Source organism: Anomaloglossus baeobatrachus, chromosome 11 (genome assembly GCF_048569485.1).
Source record: "Anomaloglossus baeobatrachus isolate aAnoBae1 chromosome 11, aAnoBae1.hap1, whole genome shotgun sequence".
In the NCBI taxonomy this organism is placed as follows: domain Eukaryota; kingdom Metazoa; phylum Chordata; class Amphibia; order Anura; family Aromobatidae; genus Anomaloglossus; species Anomaloglossus baeobatrachus.
In genome coordinates, this window is record NC_134363.1 from 108,962,621 (window position 1) to 108,975,233 (window position 12,613).

Sequence of the window (12,613 nt, forward strand, 5' to 3'; positions counted from 1 at the left end):
CACGTCCTTCACACACCAAGTTTTGCAGGCCCTACCTCAGTCAGGGTTTCACACACACTCTACAGCTCCGGAATGTCATGCTCCTCAGCCTCCTCCTCCTCCTGCGCATCCTCATCCACTTTACCCTCCACACCAGTCCCAAGCTGGAAGTGTCGCGGGCGGAGGAGGGGACGGTGCGCTCTCCCACTGCTCGGGTCCGGCTGACGCTGCTCTACGGCTGCTGCTGCTCGTTGGCTCGAGCGATGGCCGGATCCCGGGGACTCGAGCGGCGCTACTCGCCCGTGAGTGAAAAGGGGTGGTTTGGGTTTTGGGGATATTGTCCGTGACGCCACCCACGGTTGTGGTGATTGTGTGGACACCACCGCTGCTCTGGACGGGGATCCCGGGAGCCTGTGACAGGGAGCAGCTTTGTTGTTATTTCTCCCCTCCGTGGGTAGGGGGGTTGGTTGTCCCGGGGCCTGGTGATGGGGTAGAGATGGATGACAGGCGGGTTGCGGGGCCTGATGAGGTGCAGGGTCGCAGGGGCAGCGCTGTGCCGCACGGCACGGAGGTACTCACTCAGCCCAATGATGATGACACAGTTCACGGTAAAACAAGTGGCTGGATGGACGGGTCACTCGGACGGCTGCGGTTGTTCCTCCCTGCAGGTTAGTGATGACTGTCTCTCCCTGCACCTAAGTTAAGTGTTGGTAGTGATGGTTTCCCAACGGTAACCCGCTCCCCGACCTGGATATGGGCCGGAGGAGCCCCTTTTGCCCACAGGCGCTGGCCCTGGGAGACGGTTGCCCTTGGCGGTGGCGGTGTCTCCCCTTCACGGTTGTACGGTTGCCTTCTATCTGGACTTGGCTGTTTGGAAACCCTGAGGTTCCCTTCACTAACGGATTTGGCAAATTCACGGCGACACCAAGCCTTGCCGGGATCCGAAAGTCCTCTGCCAATGGTGCTGGCTTCTCTTTGTATACCGGTCCGGTACGGCCGGGTCACCACCCGTCCACGGTCCTTACGGCAGACTCCAATCGGCCTCCACTGCAGACGGTCACCACATCCTGCCAACCTTGCTGTCCTGTCCGGGCCACACACCCGGACCAACTTCAGGCTCTTTGCTGTCACTTTTCTCCTCTCTACTACTTTCCTCCTTCCACTTCCTTAGCTTAACTCTCACTGCCTGTGTTTTCCCTCCTCCTCGGTGGGTGGAGACCAACCGCCTGGCTCCACACCCTGGTGTGGACAACAGCCCCTGGGGAAGGCAACAAGGATTTTGTGTTTTGACTATGATATGCCTGCAGGGAGTGTGGGGTGTTTAAGTGTTGTGCTCTGTGGCCCCTGGCTTGTCCAGGGCGACACAGAAGCACTGCAGCACTGCCTCGGCGAAGCGGCAACAGGCAGTGCTGAAGCTAATCTGCATAGGTGACAAACCCCACAATGCAGAAGAGGTGTGGACAGCTCTGAAACAGCAGGCAGATCACTGGCTCACAACTCTGAACCTAAAGCCAGGAAAGGTCGTGTGTGACAATGGCCGGAACCTGGTGGCGGCTTTGAGGCGAGGCCAGCTGACACATGTTCCATGCGTGGCCCATGTGCTCAACCTCGTGGTTCAGCGGTTTCTAAAGTCATACTCAGAGCTGTCTGATCTGCTGATAAAAGTTCGCCGCCTGTCTGCACATTTTCGAAAGTCACCTACTGCTTCAGCCGGCCTTGCCGGCTTAAGACGCCGTTTGCATCTTCCGGCACACAGACTGGTGTGTGATGTCCCCACGCGTTGGAATTCAACTCTGCACAAGTTGGTCAGGATATGTGAGCAGAAGAGGGCAGTTGTTGAGTACCTGCATCACCTAAGCCGTCGGGAAATGGGTCAAACTCCACACATAACACCTGAGGAGTGGAGATGGATGTCCGACCTATGCACCATCCGCCAAAACTTTGAGGACTCCACCAAGATGGTGAGCGGCGATGACGACATTATTAGCGTCACCATACCGCTTCTCTGCCTTCTAAAATGGTCTCTGCTCAAAAAACAACCATGATGCATTGCAGGCGGAGCGCGATGAGTTTGAGCAAGAAACAGTAGTGGGTGTGGGTGATGATAACACACAGCCCAGCCTCGTCTCATCACAACGTGCAGTGGAGGACTATGACGAGGAGGAGGATGAAGACATGGAGCAACTCTCTGGCCAAATTGAGGATATGACATGCAGTCATATCCTCGGTTCAGCGTGGCTGGCCAGAGGACAGGGTAGATGATGAGGAGGAGGAGGAGGAGGACAGCATGTTCAGTCATCGTGTTGGTCAGGATACTGAAGTGATGGCTGTTAAGAGTCTGGCACACATGGCTGACTTTATGGTAAGCTGCCTGTCTCGTGACCCTCGCGTTAAGAACATCTTGGCCGACAATCATTACTGGTTGGTAACACTGTTAGACCCACGCTAAAAGGAGAACTTTATGTCTCTTATTCCCGAGGCGGAGAGGTCAGGCAAAATGCAGCAGTTCCAGAAGGCCATAGTCACGGAAGTAGGCAAAGCATTCCCCTCACAAAACGCTAGCAGCATAGGTCAGGAATCAGTGGACAACCAAGGCGTACAGCCGAGAGGGGCACAAGTCCAATCCGCCAGAGGTAGGGGAACAGTCTTTAAGATGTGGGACAGTTTTCTCAGCCCCTCACATACCACAGCCCCTGAGGTGAGGGGTAGTGCCACAAGAAATCCTAAGTTTGCCCAGATGCTCAAGGAGTACCTTGCAGATCAAACAACTGTACTCCGACATTCCTCTGTGCCTTACAATTAATGTGTATCCAAGCTGGACACGTGGCATGAATTGGCTCTCTACGCCTTGGAAGTCCTGGCCTGCCCTGCCGCTAGCGTTTTGTCAGAGCGTGTTTTTAGTGCCGCAGGTGGAATCATTACAGATAAACGCACCCGCCTGTCAACTGTAAATGCTGACAGGCTGACTCTGATCAAGATGAACAAGGGTTGGATTTGGCCAGACTTCACCACACACACCAACAGCAAATTACAGCGGAATTTAAAGTTTGTAACGGGAATTTGCCATGTACCTCCACTCACCCATGGTAACACACTTCTGGACTTTGGCTAATCGCTGGACTGCTCCTGCTTCTCCTCATGCGCCATCATGGTGACCGTTACAATAGTTAAGCCGTTGTTTCAGGTATACCCCCAGTGGTAAATTTTTTCGCCCATTCTTTCTGAATGGGCATTACAACGACAGGAGACCCGCTCCTTTGCAATGGGAACAATGTTTTGAGGCCCTCATGCACATCTCTATCCAGGGACAATGTGGAGCCTCCCAATTTTTGGCTGCCCTGCCTAAGGGCTATACTACAATAGACCCACTTCCTTACAATGGGCACTTCATGTTTACAGGCCATCATGCACGTCTCTATCCAGGGACAATATGGAGCCTGACGCTGCCACCGACTGCCACACACATGCTGTTTTTAAATGCAAGCACGGACGCAATAAGAACCTAACTGGTTTTTAGGAGCGACAATTACTGAGAAGTCTGACACTATCTGGACTGTTTTACACTGTGTACACCAGCCCCAGATATGATGAAGGCTGGTATACGGTCACCACTACCCTGCCTGCCTGCCTGTATACTGCTACAATAGTCCTGACAAGGACTCTTCTGGTCACTAGCCTGTATTCCGACCTGGCTATACCCTGCCTGTATATAGCAACAATAGTCCTGAGAAGGACTCTGCTACTGTACTCCGACCTGGCTATACCCTGCCTGCCTGTATACAACTACAATAGTCCTGAGAAGGACTTCTGGTCACACTGTTTGCAGCCCTGCTCCGGAACTAACTATAAAGGGCCGCAAACCTTTCCCTGAATCAGCGACACTCTCCCTGCACTGACTGTCTGGATAGCTGTGAGCAGAGCACAGCGCGCCGGCCGGTATAAAGGCTCGGTCACGCTGTGCAGGCCGGCCAATCACTGCAATTCCACAACTAACAGGGCTGTGGCATTGCAGTGGTCTGCCAGCCAATCCCTGCATGAGGGCTGGCTCTCAAAAGAGCGCCAACATGCAGAAATGAAGACCATGAGTACAGCACGAGTATCGCGAGATTACTCGGTCCCCGCCGAGTAGCCCGAGTACAGTGATACTCGTGCGAGTACCGAGTAGTGACAAGCATGCTCGCTCATCACTAGTCCCTGGATGTCACTGCACAAACTGCTGTATACTCACCTGTCCTCGGTGATGTCCCCAGCGATGCTGTCCTCGGCTGTGCTGTACCCAGCCTGTCCCCGTGATGCTCAGGCTTCCAGATCCTCAGGCAGTGAATAATCAATGAAAATAATGAGCGGGGATCAGGAGCGGGAGGCAGCAGAGCCGGAGACAGCATCGCTGGGGAGAGGTAAATATAGAACATCTTTTCATTACAGAGACACGTGTTTTACCCGGTACGTGTCACACGTATGCAAACACTGATGTCACACGCGTAACACACGTATGACCGTAACCGTGCGTGTGACTGGTACCTGATTAAACACGGACGTCTGAAACCAGCCTTATTATACCGTACGGGGGACTACATTCCTCCAGCACTGCCAGCTCACAGACACAACAAGTCTCCCAGCAGCAGGGAGCGAGCACACCCGGCCATCTCCGGGCTCCGCTCCTCCTCGCCGCACACAGCTCAGTGTAGCCGCACGCAGCTCAGTGTAGCCGCACGCAGCTCAGTGTAGCCGCACGCAGCTCAGTGTAGCCGCACGCAGCTCAGTGTAGCCGCACGCAGCTCAGTGTAGACGCACGCAGCTCAGTGTAGCCGCACGCAGCTCAGTGTAGCCGCACGCAGCTCAGTGTAGCCGCACGCAGCTCAGTGTAGCCGCACGCAGCTCAGTGTAGCCGCACGCAGCTCAGTGTAGCCGCACGCAGCTCAGTGTAGCCGCACACTCCCGTCCCTAACACCAGTTGCCCACATTTACTCTGGCAGGGTTAGAAGATACTAAACTGCGCATGAGGTGGTTGTGACCCAATCATCCAACCAGCTTCCTCTGTTCCCACAGCAGGGATGTGGGCGGGGTTTTGTATGTAAACTCATTCTTTTGGCCGTCACTCGCTGTCTTCACATGAGAGGCGGAAGTGACGTCGGCGGCGCTGCTGAGCTCGGCCCTGGGAGACTCTCCTCCCCTCCTGCCCGCCCGGCGTACACTGGGAGGGCCTGTCCGGGGGCCCCGAGCTCTCCGGTAGCGATAACGTCCCTTATTCTCCCTCACCATGGCGACTAATATGCGAAAAGGTGGCGGACTCATCGGCCTGGTGAAAGACGCCTTCCAGCCGCATCACCACCACCCTGCTGCTCAGCCTGGGGCTGTGGACCGGAAGACGGTGGAGAAATGCTGGAAGCTGATGGATAAGGTGAGACTTTCCCCAGGTACCGGCACCTCTGATGCCACCTAATATTGTGCTATCAGCACCGATCACGGCTCAGCAGGGATAGCACAGGTCTGATCGCACAGATCTAGTTGTGCATTACTGATCGCACGGGCGTGATCGCACAGATCTAGTTGTCCATTACTGATCGCACAGATCTATTGTCCATTACTGATCGTACGCATATGCTGATCGCACGCATATGATTGCACTGATCTAGTTGTGCATTGCTGATTGCACAGATCTGGTTGTCAATTACTAATCGCCCGGATCTGAGCACACAGATCTAGTTGTTGGTTACTGATTGCATGGATCTGATCGCACAGATCTAGTTGTCGATTATTGATACCACGGATCTGTTTGCACAGATCTAGGTGTGCATTACCAATCGCATGGATCTGATCGCACAGATCTAGTTGCGTGGGTCGGCTCTCACACACACACACTGGTCGGTTGTGCATAATTCAGCAGATCCATAAGCTGGCACCTTTCTGATATTGCCTTTTTTTGTTTGATGTCTTGTTAGGTGGTCGTGTGACATAAGCCCCTCACACAGCTGATGTCTGCTGGGCCCTCTGATATCAGTAGGTTTGGCCATGTATGGGGCCCAGACAGCTGATTGTTGTGGAGTCGGATCCAGTTTGCCTGATTTTCAGATCACCCACCCTTGTTCAGAGATGTCTGTCAGCAGCTCACTCATAAAAACAGGAGCACTCAGCAGAGCGGCCCCGTGTGTGTGGGGGGAGACGGCTGGCCGGGCGGCCCCGTGTGTGTGGGGGGGGAGACGGCTGGCCGGGCGGCCCCGTGTGTGTGGGGGGGGAGACGGCTGGCCGGGCGGCCCCGTGTGTGTGGGGGGGGAGACGGCTGGCCGGGCGGCCCCGTGTGTGTGGGGGGGGAGACGGCTGGCCGGGCGGCCCCGTGTGTGTGGGGGGGGGAGACGGCTGGCCGGGCGGCCCCGTGTGTGTGGGGGGGGAGACGGCTGGCCGGGCGGCCCCGTGTGTGTGGGGGGGGGAGACGGCTGGCCGGGCGGCCCCGTGTGTGTGGGGGGGGAGACGGCTGGCCGGGCGGCCCCGTGTGTGTGGGGGGGGAGACGGCTGGCCGGGCGGCCCCGTGTGTGTGGGGGGGGAGACGGCTGGCCGGGCGGCCCCGTGTGTGTGGGGGGGGAGACGGCTGGCCGGGCGGCCCCGTGTGTGTGGGGGGGAGACGGCTGGCCGGGCGGCCCCGTGTGTGTGGGGGGGGGAGACGGCTGGCCGGGCGGCCCCGTGTGTGTGGGGGGGGAGACGGCTGGCCGGGCGGCCCCGTGTGTGTGGGGGGAGACGGCTGGCCGGGCGGCCCCGTGTGTGTGGGGGGAGACGGCTGGCCGGGCGGCCCCGTGTGTGTGGGGGGAGACGGCTGGCCGGGCGGCCCCGTGTGTGTGGGGGGGAGACGGCTGGCCGGGCGGCCCCGTGTGTGTGTGTGTGTGTGTGTGTGTGTGTGGGGGGAGACGGCTGGCCGGGCGGCCCCGTGTGTGTGGGGGGAGACGGCTGGCCGGGCGGCCCCGTGTGTGTGGGGGGAGACGGCTGGCCGGGCGGCCCCGTGTGTGTGGGGGGAGACGGCTGGCCGGGCGGCCCCGTGTGTGTGGGGGGAGACGGCTGGCCGGGCGGCCCCGTGTGTGTGGGGGGAGACGGCTGGCCGGGCGGCCCCGTGTGTGTGGGGGGAGACGGCTGGCCGGGCGGCCCCGTGTGTGTGGGGGGAGACGGCTGGCCGGGCGGCCCCGTGTGTGTGGGGGGAGACGGCTGGCCGGGCGGCCCCGTGTGTGTGGGGGGGAGACGGCTGGCCGGGCGGCCCCGTGTGTGTGTGTGTGTGTGTGTGTGTGTGTGTGTGTGTGTGTGTGTGGGGGGAGACGGCTGGCCGGGCGGCCCCGTGTGTGTGTGTGTGTGGGGGGAGACGGCTGGCCGGGCGGCCCCGTGTGTGTGTGTGTGTGGGGGGAGACGGCTGGCCGGGCGGCCCCGTGTGTGTGTGTGTGTGGGGGGAGACGGCTGGCCGGGCGGCCCCGTGTGTGTGTGTGTGTGTGTGTGTGTGTGTGTGTGTGTGGGGGGAGACGGCTGGCCGGGCGGCCCCGTGTGTGTGTGTGTGGGGGGAGACGGCTGGCCGGGCGGCCCCGTGTGTGTGTGTGTGGGGGGAGACGGCTGGCTGGGCGGCCCCGTGTGTGTGGGGGGAGACTGGGTCAGATGAGTGAATGATAAATCATCTCTTTTCACACGTGTCCAGTGGTCGTCACGCTATTTCACTGGTAGGATGTGCTTGTCTGAGCCCTCCATGTCGTGTACGTGTTTGTGTCTGATGGGGGTCGAGGGGCCCTAATGATTCTGCTTCTGTATTTTTAAAGGGGAAGAAAAAAAATTACTTTTTATTTCTGTTCTGAGAATAAAACATCGCCAGAGCTTGTATAAATCTTTTGGCTTCCATTAGATCCAGGCCTGCACAGGATACTAATTCCATTTGTGCTCAGCAGGACAGATATGTGAACAGGGCCTCTGCTCCAGCCTTAGGTGGGCTTTGCACACTACGACATCGCAGGTGGGGTCAAATTGAAAGTGACGCACTTCCGGCATCGCATGCGACATCGTAGTGTGTAAAGCCTAGATGATACGATTAACGAGCGCAAAATCGTCGTAATCGTATCATCGGTGCAGCGTCGGCGTAATCCATAATTACACTGACGCGACGGTCTGATGTTGTTCCTCGCTCCTGCGGCAGCACACATCGCTGTGTGTGAAGTCGCAGGAGCGAGGAACATCTCCTACCGGCGTCACCGCGGCTTCCGTAGGATATGCGGAAGGAAGGAGGTGGGCGGGATGTTTACATCCTGCTCATCTCCGCCGCCTGCCGTGTGACGTCGCTATGACACCGCACGACCCGCCCCCTTAGGAAGGAGGCGGGTCGCCGGCCAGAGCGACGGTCGCAGGGCAGGTGAGTGCATGTGAAGCTGGCGTAGCGATAATGTTCGCTATGCCAGCTATCACACGATATCGTACCTGCGACTGGGGCGGGGACTATCGCGTGCGACATCGCAGCATCTGCTTGCGATGTCGCAACGTGCAAAGCTGCCCTTAGAGTACCGTCACACTAAACGACGTACCAGCAATTCCGACCACGATACGACCTGGTCAGGATCGCTGGTACGTCGCTACAGGATCGCTAGTGAGCTGTCAAACAGTCAGGTCTTCCCAATGATGCAGCAACGATACGGCGGTCACTGGGACCCTGTCACATAACACGATTCAAATCTTGATTAGTAACATAGGCGTGCATCTACATTGCCTTTTCCACGCCCCCTCTGCTCTGATTGGTGGTCGTAACTGCGTTGTGACTGGGCGACCTTGCCTTTAGAGAAGGCAACATATTAGCGCTTCCATCCTTTTCCATCCTACAGTCCCGATGCAGAATGGACTGCATTACGATCTGCTGCTACACGTGGTCCGGGACAAGTGAATTCAGCCCTCTGAAATGTACTGCGATCTACAAGCCAGAACAGAGGATGGAAGCGGCCAATCCGAACGCAGTAGCGATCACTAATCGTAACAGAGAGGGCGCGGAAAACAACGAAGATGCACGCCTACGTGAGTCGTGAGCGAGGTAGTTGGGTAAGGTGTTAAACCCAGCGATGCGTGCTGCCCTGCAGGAGCCCGACGAGCAGAAAATGAACCAGCACAGTGTGTAACGAGCAGCGATTTCACAGCAGTGGCCAGATCACTGCTTAGTGTCACACACAGCGAGATCGCGGATGAGGTCAGTGGTACGTCACAAGACCTGTGACTCAGCAGCGATCTCGCTATGTGAGAAGTACCCCTTAGTCTAATTGCATGTAGTGTTTGGCTACAGACGACCATATACGAGGTATTCGCCATACTATGGCCACAGCCTGCATAGCCTCAGGCCCCCCCGTCACCATCACACTTGTACACTGTTTGCATTTTACCTCTCCATAGTAAGCTCTGTGTATGCGGATGCCTCCAGCGAGATGGTGACTAAAAGGAAAGGTGAATTGTCTGCCTTCTGCTGAATTGGGGTCTATGAATACGTTAAAGGGGTTTCCCCAACATGGTAGGTTATCCATAAGCTATAGGAAAGGGGATAACTTGCTGAGTGCTGGGACCCCCGGCGATCCTGGGAATGAACTCTGTACAGCCTGTATGGAGGAAAGCTGCTCATACTGGGCCTACAATCCTTTCACTGACAAAGGTACTGACCTAACACTGTATGGCTTTCTCCGGCAGTCCCATAGACAATGAATGGAGTGTGGCGGAGCAGGCGCACCTCCACTGACTATAGAGCCCTGTTCTCTCCACTGTTGGGGGACTCGGTGATTGGACTCTTACTGATCAATAAGATATCCTGTTATCTTATACGTAGGGGATAATTTGTAATTTTGGGAAATGCCTTTAAACTACATGGTGGAGCAATTCTCAGTATACACTACTCACAAGAAGTTAGGGGTTTTTCTGTTTCGGGTGAAATTTCAGGCTGATCCTACAATGTCCTCAGACCTTTTCAGGTGAACTTTGTGTGATTTTAGCGAAAGTTTTGGTTGCACATGTCCAACTGTTCAATGTTTCAGGACCTTTTCCACAACTTGCTGTTCTCTAACAAGGAGCTTAATGAAAACATTCACAACAGGTGTTTTGATCCATGAATCACCGGTAATTTTTGGGATCAATTAGAATTGGTATTATAGTCCTCCTCATCATACTGTCACCTTTTGACATCATGAGACTAACGCAACACCTAACACTTGATCAGCACTACCTCACCATTGCAAGGCTTCAAGTAGGATGTGCTCAGATGGAAGTGGCCACTGAGCTTAGTCATAGTGTCATCAGCAGGTTGCAACAGAGATACAGAGAGACTGGAAGAGTCACAGACAGGTATAGAAGTGGACCACATCCCACACTGATGACATCTTCATTGTGACCAATGCCCTTCAGAACTAAATAATGAATGCCACACAGCTCCAGGCACTTTTAAGGGAGGTGAGAGGCAACCAAGTATCATGTTAGACCGTCCAAAACCATTTACATCAGTGTGGTCTGTGTGCTAGATGTTCTAAAAGGGCACCTGACCACATCACCAGGCACTGGCATCATCTACACTGGACAAGGGACTGGTGGCCTCAGTGCTTTCACTAATGAAAGTCAATTCACGCTGGGCAGAAATGATGGCCACCAACGATATTGGAGACGTCAAGAACAGCACTATGCATCAGCCACTGTTGTCCTCAGACGAGCCTTTGGTGGTGGTGTTACAGTGTAGGTGTGTCTAATCAATACAGAACTGCCCTACACTTTGTGACTGATACAGTAACGGCCCCTTCTACTGGAATAACATCATTAATCTGGTCACTGCCTCTGCATGAACAATACAGGCCTAATGCCATCTTCATGGATGACAATGCTCCAGCTCAACATACGGGAATGGCTCCTGGAGACGGTGGTACCTTGAATGGAGTGGCCGGCACTTTCTCCAGCCCGGAATCCAATACCCTATGGGATCAGCTGAGTCTCCATGTAGAGGGTGTAACTCTGTACCCCAGAACCTCCATCACCTGATGGCGACCCTTTAAGAAGAGTGAGAGCCATGTCTCCTCAGACAATAACTCCACTTGTGGCCAACAGAAGACGTCGTTGTCGCCTGTAATTGATGCTCAAGGCTACATGACAAGTTATTGAGACATTAACATATTTTGGGGGGTTATGCCCACCACTGTTGTTGGCTTTTGTGTCAATAACTTCCATAATATGAGGAAATCAGATTGCTGCTTCTATGTAAATGTCCTACTTTCATGATAAAATATCACTGTAGCTGGAACTTTTTACATAAATTTCACCCAAAAGTCAAATAGCCCTACCTTTCTGTAGTGTATGTGTTCACCTTCAGGTAAAGACGCGGTTGGCACCATGCTGTGCCTGCGGTGACTGGTTTTATGCCTCTGCACCACTATCCTTTATCATACTATTGCATTAACCTTTCTATGACACAAATATCCTCTAATAGATAATAATTGTATCTATATAGCGTCTACATATTCCGCTGCACTTTACAATAAGAGATTTTGTATGAAAGTAACCCTAGAAGGTTTATCTCCTGCCCCTTCTGTGGAGGTGCTCAGCTCAGACTTCGTTCACATTGATGCTGAATTTGCGCCTCTGAATTTAGGCCGAGTTGTCATCTGCAGTGTAACATCTTTTAGGAGCCTCTGCCGCAGAATCCGGCAAACATTGCTGGTAAAATGGCACACCGAATGATAGAAACCTGATGGCCCCCGTTGGGAGATGTGGGTCTCCTTCATTGTTGGTGCAGTGGAGATAAAGCGGATGTGGACGAAATTCAGTTATAAGAAAATAAATGGGGGCACCCAGACGAAGCATTGCCCCATCCAGGCTATGGGAGCCCTTACTGCCATTGGGTGGGGAGTTATGTTGGTATATTCGGGGGCACAGTAATGCCCTCTAGACTATGGCTATTACAGTAGATGTGTTGTGAAGGGTTTGGTGCCTTCTGGGTGCAGATCTTTGGTTCTGTAGATACTTTCCAGCACATTGTGTGTGTGCCTATCTGGAGAAAGCCTTCATATTCTGCCACTTCTCGCCTTCCCCCTGGTTAACGAACGCCATCATGACGCATAAAGTGATAGTTCCCTTTTTTTGTGACCAGAGTCTCCTGTTAACTTCCTGATAATAAACGTTGTCACTTCCCTCTTTTTCGGCACTTGTCGTGTCCGCAGTGTTTCTTTGAGCTGCATTAGTTGTGATAAATGAATCTAAGGTGACTATAGCTGGGTCTGTAGTTCTGTCCGTGATGGGTGAGATTACAGTGAATTCTGGTCGCATCCTCTCTATAAGGCCTAAGCCACACGGCGAGAAAAACAGTGCGAGTGGAGTGCGATAAAACATCGCATTCCCCTCGGACCAATTCTAGCCTGTGTGTCAGCGCACATGAGCAATTATTTTCTCAGCCCTAATCGGACCGAGAAAACAATTGCAGCATGCTGCGATTGTAATGCGAGACTCTTTCTCTCGCACCTATTCAAGTGAATGGGGCGAGAGAAAAATCGCACTGCACTCGCGGTACACCGGTGTACCGCTAGTGCAGTGCGAGAATGGCAATAGCCGGCTATGGAGGAGAGAGGGAGATAAATCCCTCCCTCCCCTCCTGAGTGCCGGACCGCCCCCCGCAGCT

The 12,613-nt window shown here is 54.7% G+C and overlaps 1 protein-coding gene across 1 annotated transcript in view; it reads left to right on the forward strand.

Moving 5' to 3' along the window:
• The first annotated feature begins 5,084 nt into the window (after positions 1–5,084).
• Positions 5,085–12,613, forward strand: part of CBL (Cbl proto-oncogene) — a 103,780-nt gene continuing 96,251 nt past the window's right edge. The window contains exon 1 of the mRNA XM_075328863.1: positions 5,085–5,380. Coding sequence (XP_075184978.1) covers positions 5,240–5,380 — 141 coding nt within the window. The 5' untranslated portion in view covers positions 5,085–5,239. The remainder of the gene's footprint in view (positions 5,381–12,613) is intronic.